The 15,309-nt window shown below is 44.8% G+C and overlaps 2 protein-coding genes across 3 annotated transcripts in view; one reads left to right on the top strand and one right to left on the bottom strand.

The window, feature by feature from the left end:
- ca6 (carbonic anhydrase VI) overlaps positions 1-693 on the top strand; it is a 12,932-nt gene extending 12,239 nt beyond the window's left edge. The window contains exon 11 of the mRNA XM_029718379.1: positions 253-693. Coding sequence (XP_029574239.1) covers positions 253-666 — 414 coding nt within the window. The 3' untranslated portion in view covers positions 667-693. The remainder of the gene's footprint in view (positions 1-252) is intronic.
- A 2,347-nt stretch (positions 694-3,040) lies between these two features.
- Positions 3,041-14,989, bottom strand: slc2a5 (solute carrier family 2 member 5). 2 transcript variants are annotated; one of them, XM_029718377.1, is made up of 12 exons: positions 14,880-14,989; positions 14,088-14,186; positions 13,672-13,832; positions 13,357-13,481; positions 12,197-12,349; positions 11,828-11,953; positions 11,386-11,573; positions 10,291-10,401; positions 10,028-10,129; positions 7,663-7,738; positions 6,053-6,180; positions 3,041-3,401 (listed from the first exon to the last, which is right to left on the bottom strand). In XM_029718377.1, the coding sequence occupies exons 1-12, from the start codon at positions 14,925-14,927 to the stop codon at positions 3,177-3,179; spliced, it is 1,542 nt and encodes a 513-aa protein (XP_029574237.1). In that variant the 5' UTR covers positions 14,928-14,989; the 3' UTR covers positions 3,041-3,176. The 2 variants fall into 2 exon arrangements, with proteins under 2 accessions (XP_029574237.1, XP_029574238.1); XM_029718378.1 differs by lacking the exons at positions 13,357-13,481; positions 13,672-13,832; positions 14,088-14,186; positions 14,880-14,989 and adding an exon at positions 12,497-12,517.
- Positions 14,990-15,309: the final 320 nt, after the last annotated feature.

The raw sequence follows: 15,309 nt of genomic DNA, 5'->3' as shown, positions 1-15,309 counted from the left end.
GTCATGGAGGGGGTCAGGGAGGGAGGGGAGTCATGGAGGGAGGGGAGTCATGGAGGGGGTCAGGGAGGGAGGGGAGTCATGGAGGGAGGGGAGTCATGGAGGGGGTCAGGGAGGGAGGGGAGTCATGGAGGGAGGGGAGTCATGGAGGGGGTCAGGGAGGGAGGGGAGTCGGCGAGTCGGGAGGGGGGGTCTGGGCGAGGGATGGAAAAGTCATCAACAGTCTTATTTCTATTTTTCATGTGATCCATCGAGGTGGGTCTGTGGATCGGCAACGAGTTTGTCAACCTGCCCCACAACTTCCACTCCCGTGACTGGGTCAACTACTGCGTCACCTGGTCGTCGCACTCCGGGGGGGTTGAGCTGTGGATCAACGGGCTGGTGGGGGAGGAGCAGTACCTCCGGAGGGGATACACAGTCAGCCCAGCAGGGGTCTTCATCCTGGGGAAGGACCAGGACGGCTTCCTGGGGATCTCTGACATGGACGCCTTCGTGGGTCAGATGACAGATGTCAACTTGTGGGACTACGTTTTGAGCTCGTCTGAGATCCAGGAACAGATGTCCTGTGAGAACACCACCTCTCCCAGGGGGAACGTGCTCAGCTGGGGGGTCACTCCTATGAGTCTCTATGGGGGAGTGCAGCTGGAGACAGACTACAGGTGTCACTGAGGGGAGGGGTGGGGGGGGGGTGCAGCTGGAGACAGAGTACAGGTGTCACTGATGGGAGGGGTGGAGGGGGGGGTGCAGCTGGAGACAGACTACAGGTGTCCCTGAGGGGAGGGGTGGGGTGCAGCTGGAGCCAGACTACAGGTGTCACTGAGGGGAGGGGTGGAGGGGGGGGGGGGTGCAGCTGGAGACAGACTACAGGTGTCCCTGAGGTGAGGGGTGGGGGGTGCAGCTGGAGACAGACTACAGGTGTCCCTGAGGGGAGGGGTGGGGTGCAGCTGGAGACAGACTACAGGTGTCCCTGAGGGGAGGGGTGGGGGGGGTGCAGCTGGAGACAGACTACAGGTGTCCCTGAGGGGAGGGGTGGGGGGGGTGCAGCTGGAGACAGACTACAGGTGTCCCTGAGGTGAGCGGACAGCTGAAGCACAGGGAAACCTGGGTGGTGTTCAGTAGGGCCCAACGTAACAAAACGTTTTGCAACGGCAATATAATTAAAAAAAAATCTGTTCTTATTGGACAAGTTCAGGAAGTGCAGTACCATCGTGTTCCATGCCGTTTCAAAACGTTTTGTCTCTACTGAACATGACCCTGTTCTCACAGAGCAGAGGATTCCCACTACTAACACAATGTAGTGCTGTTCGGTCTGTGATTATGTCCAGTCAATATATCAAATCTATCCTTTACTGCTGATGACTATTGGGTAGGAAGGATAACTCATCTGTTTGAGACATGGGTATCAGGTTTAGTAATGACAATGTTTATTGTATAAGTGAAGTAAAACACAGAAGATCTCTGAACGTTTGTGTGGCGTCAGAGCATCAGCCATCTATCGTATTCATATCTTTTTATCCTCAATAAAGTTCTATATTAAAGCATCTTGTATGTTTATTTCATCAACTATAACAGCCATGTGTCGTTAGACAGGCTACAGAACCAGTGAACTATAAAACAGACAGTCATCAAGACAGACATCGCCATAGAAAGAACATTTAAAAAAAATATTTTAAAAAACATTATTTAAAAGCCCAGTACAGTGAAACTTCTGTTTTTCTTTCTGTGTTCTGTATCATATTGTACAACAGCTGATGAAACACTGTTTCTTGATTTAAAAAAAAATATATATATATATATATGTTTTTATCAGTGTTATTTCCTGATAGTTACTGGTTGAAAATATAATCTTCACAGTACCTTCTAATCAGCTTGTTTGCATACGGGCGTGAGTTTTGGCTTGCCTGCCAATAACGCTCGTTTTTTAAAAAAGTTTTCCTTCGCTCAGACCTCTCAGACAATCTTAGCAAAATTCTTCCTTGAAAAATAGTTTTTGTTGTTGTTGCTAAAAAGCAATTTATGTCAATTTTTAATGGAAAACTATTACAGTAAGGGCCTTACAGGGGTGTAAACAGGTCTACAGACTATCGGTCTGCTAAATAAGGACTAATAAAGGCCCAGTGCACTACTTTATAGTCTTAGAGGTGTGTTTCCTGACCGATTCTGCGTTTGGTTAATTATGTTTGTCCCTCATCAGATACTGTAGGAAGCCTATTTCACTTCCTCAAAATCTTCAGAGTGAAACTAAGATAACTGAACTGTGACCACTTGGTGTAATCTGTATTTATTAAATTATACGCCCAATACAGACGTTATGTCAATACCAAATCATTTCTGGGTAACAGGCCTTTAAACAGGATAATTTTGGTCATAACGTCAGTCTCGTCTAAAACGGAGTTTGGAACATCTGTGCATCACAACAGGAACATTAAGGTTGGGTTTTGATTTGACGATGTCCATTTGCCCAGTAACATGTGGTGAACAACTGCGATGACTTCTCACTATCCAATAGCATAGACAATGAGACAGACCTGCCCAGCAGCTCCGACTTTGTTTACAAAAGACATGTCACAGAGAAATACTGCACCAAACACCTTCGTTAGATGTAAAATTGCGCAACTAAAACATCCTCGGCAAAACGTAAAAATGTGTTACAGATTTCTTGTTTTAGTTGCGCAATTTTACATCTAAGGTGTTTGGTGCAGTATTTCTCTGAGACATGTTGTCTTTTGTAAACAAAGTCGGAGCTGCTGGGCAGGTCTGTCTCATTGTCTATGCTATTGGATAGAGAGAAATCACCGCAGCTGTTCACCACATGTTACTGGGCAAATGGACATCGTCAAATCAAAACCCAACCTTAATGTTCCTGTTGTGATGCACAGATGTTCCAAACTCCGTTTTAGACGAGACTGACTTTATGACCAAAATTATACTGTTTACACTTTGTAGTCAACTTTGACACAGGCCGCTTTCAAAGGGATTCATTGCTGATTTCTGTTACCCAGAAATGATTTGGTATTGACATAATAACGTCTGTATTGGCCGTATAATTTAATAAATACAGATTACACCAAGTGGATCCAGTCCAGTCTGTCAACATTCAAATAGAACAACCTGTTCTTGTTCTTCTCCTGTTCTTCTCTCAAACAGAGTCCTTAATTAAATGGCCTTAATCCTCCTCCTCAGAAGGCGGTGACCTTGAATGCATCATCTTCCCTGCCGTCTCCGGTCTCTGGTTTCAACGGAGCATTTCCAACCTGTATGTCCACCTGGTTCCTGTGAGCGAACATCTGGCTGATCTCCAGGAAAGTCTTGTTCTTGGTCTCCGGGACGACCAGCCAGATGTAGAACAGAGTCGCCAAGCAGATGAAGCAGAAGATGATGAAACTGTAGGAGCCCAGGCCACTCTGGAGGGCAGGGATAGATATATAGAAACACAGACAGAAAGAGAAAGACATTCAGGTCTCACACACACACACAACTCCTGGACATAACGAATATACTCTACGGTACTGTACCCATGGTGAAACTATTGGTGCTCGGGTCTCTCTGGAGACGAACATAGGTAGGTAGGTAGAGATAGGTTCCCGACGATGTTCACATCGTCAGGAACATGAGGTTGACTTCCGTCAACGGGCTTTTGTATTGGGCGAGAGAAGAACGTGTTTCATAGTTCTCAACCAATGTCTGTTCGCTTGGGCGGGGCCACTGAGTGAGCATAGTTTACTTATGAAAACAATTCTCTCATTTAGAAGCTAAAATTACATTTAATCTTTTCACAAATAGTTTCATATTTAAACATTGAAATTGCACAACAATTCCATGTGAATCTGATAACTAGAATGTGTAGACTTTCCAAGATACAGTTTATGTCATCCTATCAGTAATAATGTCTCAGACGACAACTGATCTGACATCATATTCTTTAAGTACCAACGGATATTTTCAACTGGTTGGATTACAGAAATATTGTACCTTTCCCCAACCTTTTGATGTTAACATACTCTCTCTATGTTAACAAAGAGCTTTCCAAGAGTCCATTCTGTAGAGTGGAGAGAAAAGGGGGAAAGGTATTTATCGGGCTCATAAACCTCACCCAACAGGGCAACGTCATGACAACTGACTCTAAGTAAAGCCTGTGTGTCTATGTATGTGGATGACTAAAAACTATACACGTCAACTACTACAGAGTGTGTAATCACTGCAACACTTAGCTTAGCTTAGTGATGAGCTTTGAGGGCACTATGGTGTTGAACCCTGAGCTGTAGTCAACGAATAGCATTCTCACATGGGTGTTCCTTTTGTCCAGGTGTGAAAGGGGCAGTGTGGAGAGCAATAGAGATTGCATCATCTGTGGATCTGTTGGGGCGGTATGCAAATTGGAGTGGGTCTAGGGTTTCTGGGATAATGGTGTTGATGTGAGATATGACCAGCCTTTCAAAGCATTTCATGGCTACAGACGTGAGTGCTACGGGTCGGTGTGTTCTTGGGCACAGGGACTATGGTGGTCTGCTTGAAACATGTTGGTTTTACAGACTCAAACAGGGAGAGGTTGAAAATGTCAGTAAAGACAGCGCATGCTCGGAGTACACGTCCTGGTAATCCGTCTTGTGAATGTTGACCTGTTTAAAGGTCTTACTCACATCGGCTGTGGAGAGTGTGATCCACACAGTCGTCCGGAACAGCTGATGCTCTCATTGCATGTTTCAGTGTTACTTGCCTCGAAGCAAGCATAGAAGTTATTTAGCTCATCTGGTAGGCTTGTGTCACTGGGCAGCTCTCAGCTGTGCTTCCCTTTGTATTCTGTAATAGTTTGCAGGCCCTGCCACATCCGACGAGCATTGGAGCCGGTGTACTACGATTCGATCTTAGTCCCGTATTGACGCCTTGCTTGTTTGATGGTTCACCGGAGGGCATAGCGAGATTTCTTATAAGCTTCCGGGTTAGAGTCCTTGAAAGCGGCAGCTCTACCCTTTAGCTCAGTGCGAATGTTGCCTGTAATCCATGGCTTCTGGTTGGGGTATGTACGTACGATCACTGTGGGGACGACGTCATCAATGCACTTATTGATGAAGCCAGTGACTGAATGCCCTCGGAAGAAACCCGAAACATATTCCAGTCTGTGCAAGCAAAACATTTCTGTAGCATCTGCTTAATCTGACCACTTTTTTATAGACCGAGTCACTGGTGCTTCCTGCTTTAATTTTACCTTGCAAACAGGAATCAAGAGGATAGAATTATGGTCAGATTTGCCAAATGGAGGGCGAGGGAGAGCTTTGCATGCATCTCGGTGTGTGGAGTAAAGGTGGCCTAGAATTTTTTTCCCTCTGGTTGCACATTTAGCATGTTGATAGAATTGAGGTAAAACTGATTTAAGTTTCCCTGCATTTAAGTCCCCAGCCACTAGGAGCGCTGCCTCTCTCTGCTTATGGCGGTATACAGCTCATTGAGTGCGGTTTTAGTGCCAGCATCGGTCTGTGGTGGTATGTAGACAGATACGAAAAATACAGATGAAAACTCTCTAGGTAGATAGTGTGGTCTACAGCTTATCATGAGAACAACCAGCTGTTGTTTACAAATATACATAGGTCCCCGCCCCGTGTCTTACCAGAGGCTGCTGTTCTATCCTGCCGATAGAGTGTATAACCCACCAGCTGTATGTTATTAATGTCGTCGTTCAGCCACGACTCGGTGAAACAATAGAGGTTGACTCCTGTATGTATTGACATAACATACACATGATACACACACGCACACCTGGATAGTGTGTAGTAGTAGAGTAGTGGCCTGAGGGAACACACTTAATGTATTGTGAAATCTGTTGTAAAACGTATTTGAATGTTTAAATATTGTATTATAATGTATATTACTGCCTTAATTTTTACTGGACGTCAGGAAGAGACAGCAGCTGCTGGGGATCCATAATAAATACAAATAGTCCGAAAACACTACTGAGATTCTTGTGGACATCAAAATGGCTTGTTTTACTATGAACAATATATCCAGAATCTCTCTTTGTTGACATCAAAATGGCTTCTTTCCTGCTTGGAACACTGACCTCCATGAAGGGGAACACCAGTCCCACAGTGAAGTTGGACAGCCAGTGGATCGACCCTGCCACCATGAAGGCTGCTGGTCTGGATGACTGGCGGAACATCTCTGTGGTCACCACGTAGGGAATAGTACCTTGGGACAGAGGTCAGAGGTTAGACATCCGGATTGCCTCCCACAATGTTGCAATGTTCCGGCTTAACACGTCTGTACGAAACAGAACGTCAGTTTGGCATAGAGGAAGTACGTCACTGCCTTATCCGCTTCTTCATACCCCATAAACACAAAACAGTAGCTAGCAAGATAGAGATTAGGGAGGTTATTTTTAATGGGTGTATTTCTGAAGTGGCTAGTCTGCATCAACTACCTTCAATAAAACTAATGCAAAGGTTTTGCCTGCAAACTTTGGTTTCCAATCACAATGCTCTGGCATGTCTGCCTCGTTATTTGTAAAGAGGAAACAGACCATAGTCCCTGCTGTTGCCTAGGGTCAGGATTCCGAGACTAGTGAGAGGTCTACGTTAGAGACTAGTGAGAGACTACGTTAGAGACTAGTAAGATGTCTACATTAGAGACTAGTGACATGTCTGCGTTAGAGACTAGTGAGATGTCTGCGTTAGAGACTAGTGGCATGTCTGCGTTAGAGACTAGTGAGAGGTCTACGTTAGAGACTAGTGACATGTCTGCGTTAGAGACTAGTGAGATGTCTACGTTAGAGACTAGTGAGATGTCTGCGTTAGAGACTAGTGACAGGTCTACGTTAGAGACTAGTGAGATGTCTGCGTTAGAGACTAGTGACATGTCTGCATTAGAGACTAGTGACAGGTCTACGTTAGAGACTAGTGACAGGTCTACGTTAGAGACTAGTGACAGGTCTACGTTAGAGACTAGTGAGATGTCTGCGTTAGAGACTAGTGAGATGTCTGCGTTAGAGCCTAGTGAGATGTCTGCGTTAGAGACTAGTGAGATGTCTGCGTTAGAGACTAGTGAGATGTCTGCGTTAGAGACTAGTGAGATGTCTGCGTTAGAGACTAGTGACAAGTCTGCGTTAGAGACTAGTGAGATGTCTGCGTTAGAGACTAATGACAGGTCTGCGTTAGAGACTAGTGACAGGTCTGCATTAGAGACTAGTGAGATGTCTGCGTTAGAGACTAGTGAGATGTCTGCGTTAGAGACTAGTGAGATGTCTGCGTTAGAGACTAGTGACAGGTCTGCGTTAGAGACTAGTGAGATGTCTGCGTTAGAGGCTAATGACAGGTCTATGTTTGAACAACATCATCTCTGCACTCACTGGGAATAGGACTTATGGGAACTGACACGTGGTCTATGACTAATGTTACAGTATAGATGATATGTATTCTATATACACCAACTAATGCTACAGTATATATGGTATGTATTCTATATGCACCAGCTAATGCTACAGTATATATGGTATGTATTCTATATACACCAGCTAATGCTAAAGTATAGATGATATGTATTCTATATACACCAGAACCTGACATTATGTAATTACATGTTTTTGACACGTTATTATACTGCATATCGCATGTTTAAAAGGCATTGAAATACTCAAACCATTACAGTGTCTGACCACAGATGAGGTTGACTTACTGGGTCCGACGGCGTGTCCAACAACATAGACGATGACGCAGGCGATGCTGACGTAGGGCATCCACTCCGTACTCTCCTGTGTGTCAACAAAACTGGGGCTGTTATCATAAACCAGCTGTATTTACAGCTGTTCACTTCCTCGTTCTCTCTATAACTCTCTATATCTCTCTATAACTCTCTATATCTCTCTATATCTCTATAACTCTCTATATCTCTCTATATCTCTATATCTCTCTATAACTCTCTATATCTCTCTATAACTCTCTATAACTCTCTATATCTCTCTATAACTCTCTATATCTCTCTATATATCTATATATCTCTATATATCTCTCTATAACTCTCTATATCTCTATATATCTCTATATATCTCTATATATCTCTCTATAACTCTCTATAACTTTACATATCTCTCTATATCTCTCTATATTTCTCTTTAAATCCCATCCCCAGTAGATCCCCTCCGCCACTGATCCCAACGTTAGTAGATCCCTTCCACCACTGATCCCAACTTTAGTAGATCCCTTCCACCACTGATCCCAACTTTAGTAGATCCCCTCCACCACTGATCCCAACTCTAGTAGATCCCCTCCACCACTGATCCCATCTCCAGTAGATCCCCTCCACCACTGATCCCATCCCCAGTAGATCCCCTCCACCACTGATCCCAACTTTAGTAGATCCCCTCCACCACTGATCCCAACTTTAGTAGATTCCCTCCACCACTGATCCCATCCCCAGTAGATCCCCTCCACCACTGACCCCAACTCTAGTAGATCCCCTCCACCACTGATCCCAACTTTAGTAGATCCCCTCCACCACTGATCCCAACTCTAGTAGATCCCCTCCACCACTGATCCCAACTTTAGTAGATTCCCTCCACCACTGATCCCATCCCCAGTAGATTCCCTCCACCACTGATCCCAACTTTAGTAGATCCCCTCCACCACTGATCCCAACTTTAGTAGATCCCCTCCACCACTGATCCCAATTTTAGTAGATCCCCTCCACCACTGATCCCAACTTTAGTAGATTCCCTCCACCACTGATCCCATCCCCAGTAGATCCCCTCCACCACTGTTCCCAACTTTAGTAGATTCCCTCCACCACTGATCCCATCCCCAGTAGATCCCTCCACCACTGTTCCCAACTTTAGTAGATCCCTCCACCACTGATCCCATCTCCAGTAGATCCCCTCCACCACTGATCCCATCCCCAGTAGATCCCCTCCACCACTGACCCCAACTCTAGTAGATCCCCTCCACCACTGATCCCAACTCTAGTAGATCCCCTCCACCACTGATCCCATCCCCAGTAGAATCCTTCTACCACTGATCCCAACTCTAGTAGATCCCCTCCACCACTGATCCCATCCCCAGTAGATCCCCTCCACCACTGATCCCAACTTTAGTAGATCCCCTCCACCACTGATCCCAACTTTAGTAGATCCCCTCCACCACTGATCCCAACTTTAGTAGATCCCCTCCACCACTGATCCCAACTTTAGTAGATCCCTCCACCACTGATCCCATCTCCAGTAGATCCCCTCCACCACTGATCCCAACTTTAGTAGATTCCCTCCACCACTGATCCCATCCCCAGTAGATCCCCTCCACCACTGATCCCAACTCTAGTAGATCCCCTCCACCACTGATCCCAGCCACAGTAGATCCCCTCCACCACTGATCCCAGGGTTGAAGTCTTAGGCCCTCAGCTCAGTCTGGTCCTGTGCCAACTGGTGGATATCTGATTTATGGGACTATAATTCTGTAAACTAAGTATCACGTTACCAGTATTCACTGCAGGTGCAATAAAGCATTCACACTAAAGGCTTTAGGGGATATTGAGTTGGAGTTTTAGCTTGTAGTGTTTGGCTGGTGTTATGGGAGTTGTAGTTATAGCTTGTAGTGTTTGGCTGTTGTAGTGTTTGGCTGGTGTTATGGGAGTTGTAGTTCTAGCTTGTAGTGTTTGGCTGGTGTTATGGGAGTTGTAGTTATAGCTTGTAGTGTTAGGCTGTTGTAGTGTTTGGCTGGTGTTATGGGAGTTGTAGTTATAGCTTGTAGCGTTTGGCTGTTGTAGTGTTTGGCTGGTGTTATGGGAGTTGTAGTTCTAGCTTGTAGTGTTTGGCTGGTGTTATGGGAATTGTAGTTATAGCTTGTAGTGTTTGGCTGTTGTAGTGTTTGGCTGGTGTTATGGGAGTTGCAGCTGTTGTAGTATGTCTCTAACGACACCAGATTTACTATATATGCCTAGTGCACTACTATTGATCATAGTGTGCACTACTTTGGACCAGACCCAATGGCTTTAGTCCAAAGTAGGGCACTATGAAGGGAAACGGGTGTGATTTGGATGCAGTGTAGCTTACCTGGAAGGTGAGTGCCACAGTGAGGAGAGCACAGGACACACAGCAGATCCCAAACCCAATGAGGAGAAGCAGCCTCCTGCCTGCGGCCTCCACAATGAACACCTGTTGAACCACACTCACAAACATGAAGGAAAGGTCGAAGGTGACTCCTGAAAACTGGAAGCATTTTCTTGTGAGTCGATGGCTGCATTACACAGGAAGCCCAATTCTGATATTTTCCCACTAATTAGTCTTTTGGCCAATCAGATCAGGCTATTCCGTACCGCAGTGATAGTCATGAAGACGTTGACAGCCCCAGTTCCAACTGTGACGTATTGGATGTTACTCTCCTTGACTCCCGCTGAGCTGTAGATACTGTCAGCATAGTAGTATATCTGAGGAGAGGAGGAGAGACAGGGTTCTAGTTTCAGATCATTTCATGTCAAAATTAGGGTTCTGAGAACTTTAAAATTCACAGGTTTTCCAAAAATCCTGGTTGGAGGATTCCGGATTCCTGGCTGATTCCCTCCCAATTCAGGGAATCTTCCATCCAGGATTTATGGATAACCTGTGACTTTTGGGAAAGTTACCGGAATTTTGCAACCCTAGCCAAAATAATGATTTCTCCCACTAGAGGGTCATCCGATCCATATAATATTCAGTGTAGAATCAACATTAGTGGATCTGTAACGCAGATGGTTCAGGGGACCAAGCTTGTGTGAGGAATAAACTTGTCCCAGACCTGAAGACTTGCGTTAGCTCCCTTGCGGTAGCTTACCTTAGCATTAAGCTCAGCGGGATAACACTGTCTTGTAGTACTCAGGAAACCTGGGTTTGAGTCCCGGTTGGTTACACACAGAGACGTATAGAGATTGCATCGTTGTATCTGTCCCATTAGGGACAGTGAGAGCGCAGGCAGCGCCATTGAGGCCATCTCCATTTTGAAGTAGTTCATTTTCTTCTTCTACTTCTATGAGTTGGTAAACAAACTGAAAGGGTGCATACTGTCATCTGGAGGGTGTAGTTTGAACAGGTATAAAGCCAAAGTTGGTTATTTACTGCCACCTGCAGTTATGGAATGTTTTCTCACAAGTATAATTAATTGGCTGATCCCTCCTGATGCCCTGGATGGAATTATGTGATCCTTAAACCATAGGCTGTCCCACCCAATTGACTACTTCAAAATGGGGAAAGTCCTGAATGGCCCTGCCAATGCTTAAACAGGCTTTTGGCCACTAGAGTTCTCTGTACATCTCTATGGTTACACCTTACCTCATTGATCCCCAGACAGCTGCTCATGTTCGTACACATTTGACTGTGTTAACCTGCTGATCTAAAGCCATTAGCTCCGGTCTTCTGGTCTCATACACATGTTTTACCGCGTTAATCCCAGACAGCTGTTGACCCATGTTCATGGCTACGATGGAGATGAGCTGCCAGCGCAGGGAGCGGAGGGACAGGAGGTTGAGGACGGACAGGCGGCCCTCGGCTTGTTCTGATTGGTGCTCAAGTCTCATCTCATCCATCTCTCTGTCCACATCCTCTGAGCCTCGTAGACGCTGCAGCGCTGAGGGAGAGGAACGCACAACCTCCTCATCAATCAGTCAGTCAATCAACCAACCAAGCGAGGGATTATCTACCCCCCGTGCCTTGCTCAAGGACAAATTGGCAGATCTTTCACCTAGTCGACTTGGGGATTCCAATCAGCGACATTTTGGTAACTGGCCCAACGCTACCTGCCGCTTCTATCTCTCTCTCTCTCTCTCTCTCTCTGTCTGTGAAAATGGCACAGGTCTTGAAATTAAATATCAGGTGTGTTACCTCTACGGGCGGTCTTGTCGTCTCCTTTCTGGATCAGCATGTACCTGGGGCTCTCTGGGAAGAATGGCAGCAGCAACAGCTCTACCAGGGCAGGGATACCTGTTAGACCCAGCATGAGAGGCCAGCCTGGGGAGAGGACAGGACACACACACCTTATTGAGCCACAAACTCTCCAGCTACAGGTCAACCTCTCTAACCTCTAGGCCGGCGGTTTCCAAACTTGAGGTTGGGTTGGGTGGTGTTGGGTAGGCCTGTGTGACATTAAAAACGCAACTTTTCAATTAGTCGCGGTCCCCCAGAATTCCCTGATATCAATGTGGCGTTGTGTACCAGAACATTTTGTGGAACATCTGCTCGAGGGTGCCCTACCTGTGTTGTTTCCCAGAATGCTCCTGATGCCTAACACCTGTGCACTGAGGATTCCGATGGTGATGAAGAGTTGAGGCACGACGCCGATCGCTCCTCTCAGGTTCTTAGGAGAGAGTTCACCCAGGTACATAGGCACCACGTTGGACGAAAGACCTAGAGGAAGGGTGACGACAGAGAATGCATCAGGCTACAGGCTCCATTTTCAATTAGCACCTGATTGATCAATAAATAAGGTAATTGTTTTTATTTAACTAGGAAAGTCAGTTAAGAACAAATTCTTATTTTACAATGACGGCCTACCCCGGCCAAACACTCTCCTAACCCAGACAATTGTGCACCGCCCTATGGGACTCCCAATCACTGCCAGTTGTGATACAGCCTGAGATCGAACCAGGGTCTGGAGTGACGCATCTAGCACTGAGATGCAGTGCCTTAGACAGCTGCGCCACTCGGGAGCCTTGGAAGATTGCCGTTATTAATCAAGTTTAATCAGAAACTGACACAGTTCATATACATATAGCTACGAATTCGAAGTGCAGTGAGGGAAAAAAATATTTGATCCCCTGCTGATTTTGTACGTTTGCCCACTGATAAAGAAATGATCCGTCTATAATTTTAATGGTAGGGTTATTTGAACAGTGAGAGACAGAATAACAATAAAAAACTCCAGAAAAACTCATGTCAAAAATGTTATGAATTGATTTACATTTTAATGAGGGAAATAAGTATTTGACCCCCTCTCAATCAGAAAGATTTCTGGCTCCCAGGTGTCTTTTATACAGGTAACGAGCTGAGATTAGGAGCACACTCTTAAAGGGAGTGCTCCTAATCTCAGTTTGTTACCTGTATAAAAGACACCTGTCCACAGAAGCAATTAATCAATCAGATTCCAAACTCTCCACCTTGGCCAAGACCAAAGAGCTCTCCAAGGATGTCAGGGACAAGATTGTAGACCTACACAAGGCTGGAATGGGCTACAAGACCATCGCCAAGCAAACGTACAAAATCAGCAGGGGATCAAATACTTTTTTCCCTCACTGTATATGTTGTTCTTGAATAAAAGTTGGAAAGATAAGAAAATATTAAATGAGATAAGACATACAAACTTTTCTGTCCATTAAATGTGATCAAAATTAGTGTGATAGAGTTTTTTTGCTGACCTGCGCAGATCCCCACTATAACCCTAGCCACGATGATGATCTCATATGACTTAGCGATTTCGCTCACTCCCATCATCACAGCAGGAACAACAGAGAAGATGTTATTGAAGAGGAGGGTGCCTTTCCTGTCAGACAAATTTTCATTAGCGATAAACAAAAAATAGTATTTCATGATGATCAAAGCTAGCTATAGTATGTCTGTTTTCTGAATTTCAATAGATCATTTACAAGCCTATTCCAGTTGTATTTTAGTTTATAAACGGATACTTATTGGGTGTATAGACAGTTAATACATCTTTAATAACCAGTCATTACCTTCCTAGTTTGTTGACGAGCGGGGCTACCATCAGTGAGCCAAATAACCCTCCCAGGGGATACATGGAGACAGACAGGGACCACAGGAGGGTGAGGAAGCTGTCCTCCATAGGTCGGCCATAACGTTCCACGTAGGTAGTGTTGTAGAACTGCTGTATGAACTGGACAAAGACACATTTTATTGTATTTAACTTGTATTTATACAGGAAGTCCCATTAAGGTCAAAATAACTCTTTTTTTTTACAAAAATAGATTACGTTTGAACACAACAATTCAATTCAATTTAGCCCAAATACAATAGGTAGAAATGTGAAGTTTCAGTGCAGTTTATTCAGGGAAATAGATTGTATTGAAATTAATGTATTATTTCATTTTTTTTTTTTTACTTCAAATAAATTCAGTGTGGTATAAATTACCAGAGATGGAGAGTTGATCACAGCCACGTTGTATCCATACTGGAAGGATGATCCAAAGGCAGATATGAGGGTAGCCAACATCAGGACAACAGTCAGCTTCTGTCACGTAGAAGGAGAACATACTGTCGTGTTTACGCCCTGATCTGTTTCACCTGTTCTTGTGCTTGTCTCCACCCCCCTCCAGGTGTCGCCCATCTTCCTCATTATCCCCTGGGTACTTATACCTGTGTTTTCTGTCTGTCTGTGCTAGTTCGTTTTGTTCGTTCAAACCTACCAGCGGTTTTCCTTGCTGCTGTCTTTGCTACAATATAGTCCCTTTTTTCTAGTTTCCCGGTTTTGACCTTTCCTGCCTGCCCTGAGCCTGCCTGTCGTCCTGTACCTTTGCCCCACTACTCTGGATTATTGACCCCTGCCTGACCTGACCCTGCCTGCTCTTCTGGTGCCTTACACCCTCTCAGGATTATTGACCCCTGCCTGTCTTGACCTGTCGTTTGCCTGCCTTGACCTGTCGTTTGCCTGCCCCTGTTTAAAGAATAAGCTTTAGTTTCTTCAACACTGTCTGCACCTGGGTCATACCTAAAAAATGTGACACTGTAGGAATTATCACAATAATCTGCAAATAACCACACATTTCCTACCTTATTGCTAACACTTTTCATGCAGTAGTTATGTTTCCTATTTAGTAACATACTATCCATGTACTAAGCATAATAAAAAAATATTTTTTTTAAATCATAAAAAAATCCAACATCATTTTGGGCTGTTCATTACAACGTAATGTCATTGGCTCACCCCTCTCCTCTCTTCCAAAGGTTTCCCCAAATTCTTTTCTTCTTCCATGGCTCTGGACTTGAGGTTTCTATTGTCACCTCTCTCAGCCACAGATAGCAGACCAGTTCTGCTCTGACTGCTCAACTTGATTCAGATGTACTTTGGACATTGGATCAGACGGTAGATTAGAGTTTACTACCCCTTGTGCTAATACTTCAAACGCAGTATTTTGTTATTGTTGCCTTTACGGCATGTTACAGTGTCTTCAGAAAGGGTTCACACCACTTTACTTTGTTTCACATTATGCTGTTGTTACAGCCTGAATGTTAAATGGATTAAATTGAGATGTGTTACTGGCCTACACACAATACCCCATAATGTCAAAGTGGAATGACGTTTACAAATGAAAAGCTGAAATGTCTTGAGTCAAGTATTAAACCCATTTGTTATG

Source organism: Salmo trutta, chromosome 28, assembly GCF_901001165.1.
Source record: "Salmo trutta chromosome 28, fSalTru1.1, whole genome shotgun sequence".
NCBI lineage: Eukaryota > Metazoa > Chordata > Actinopteri > Salmoniformes > Salmonidae > Salmo > Salmo trutta.
Note: the sequence above shows the minus strand (reverse complement) of the source record. Positions and strands in the feature narration are given on the sequence as shown.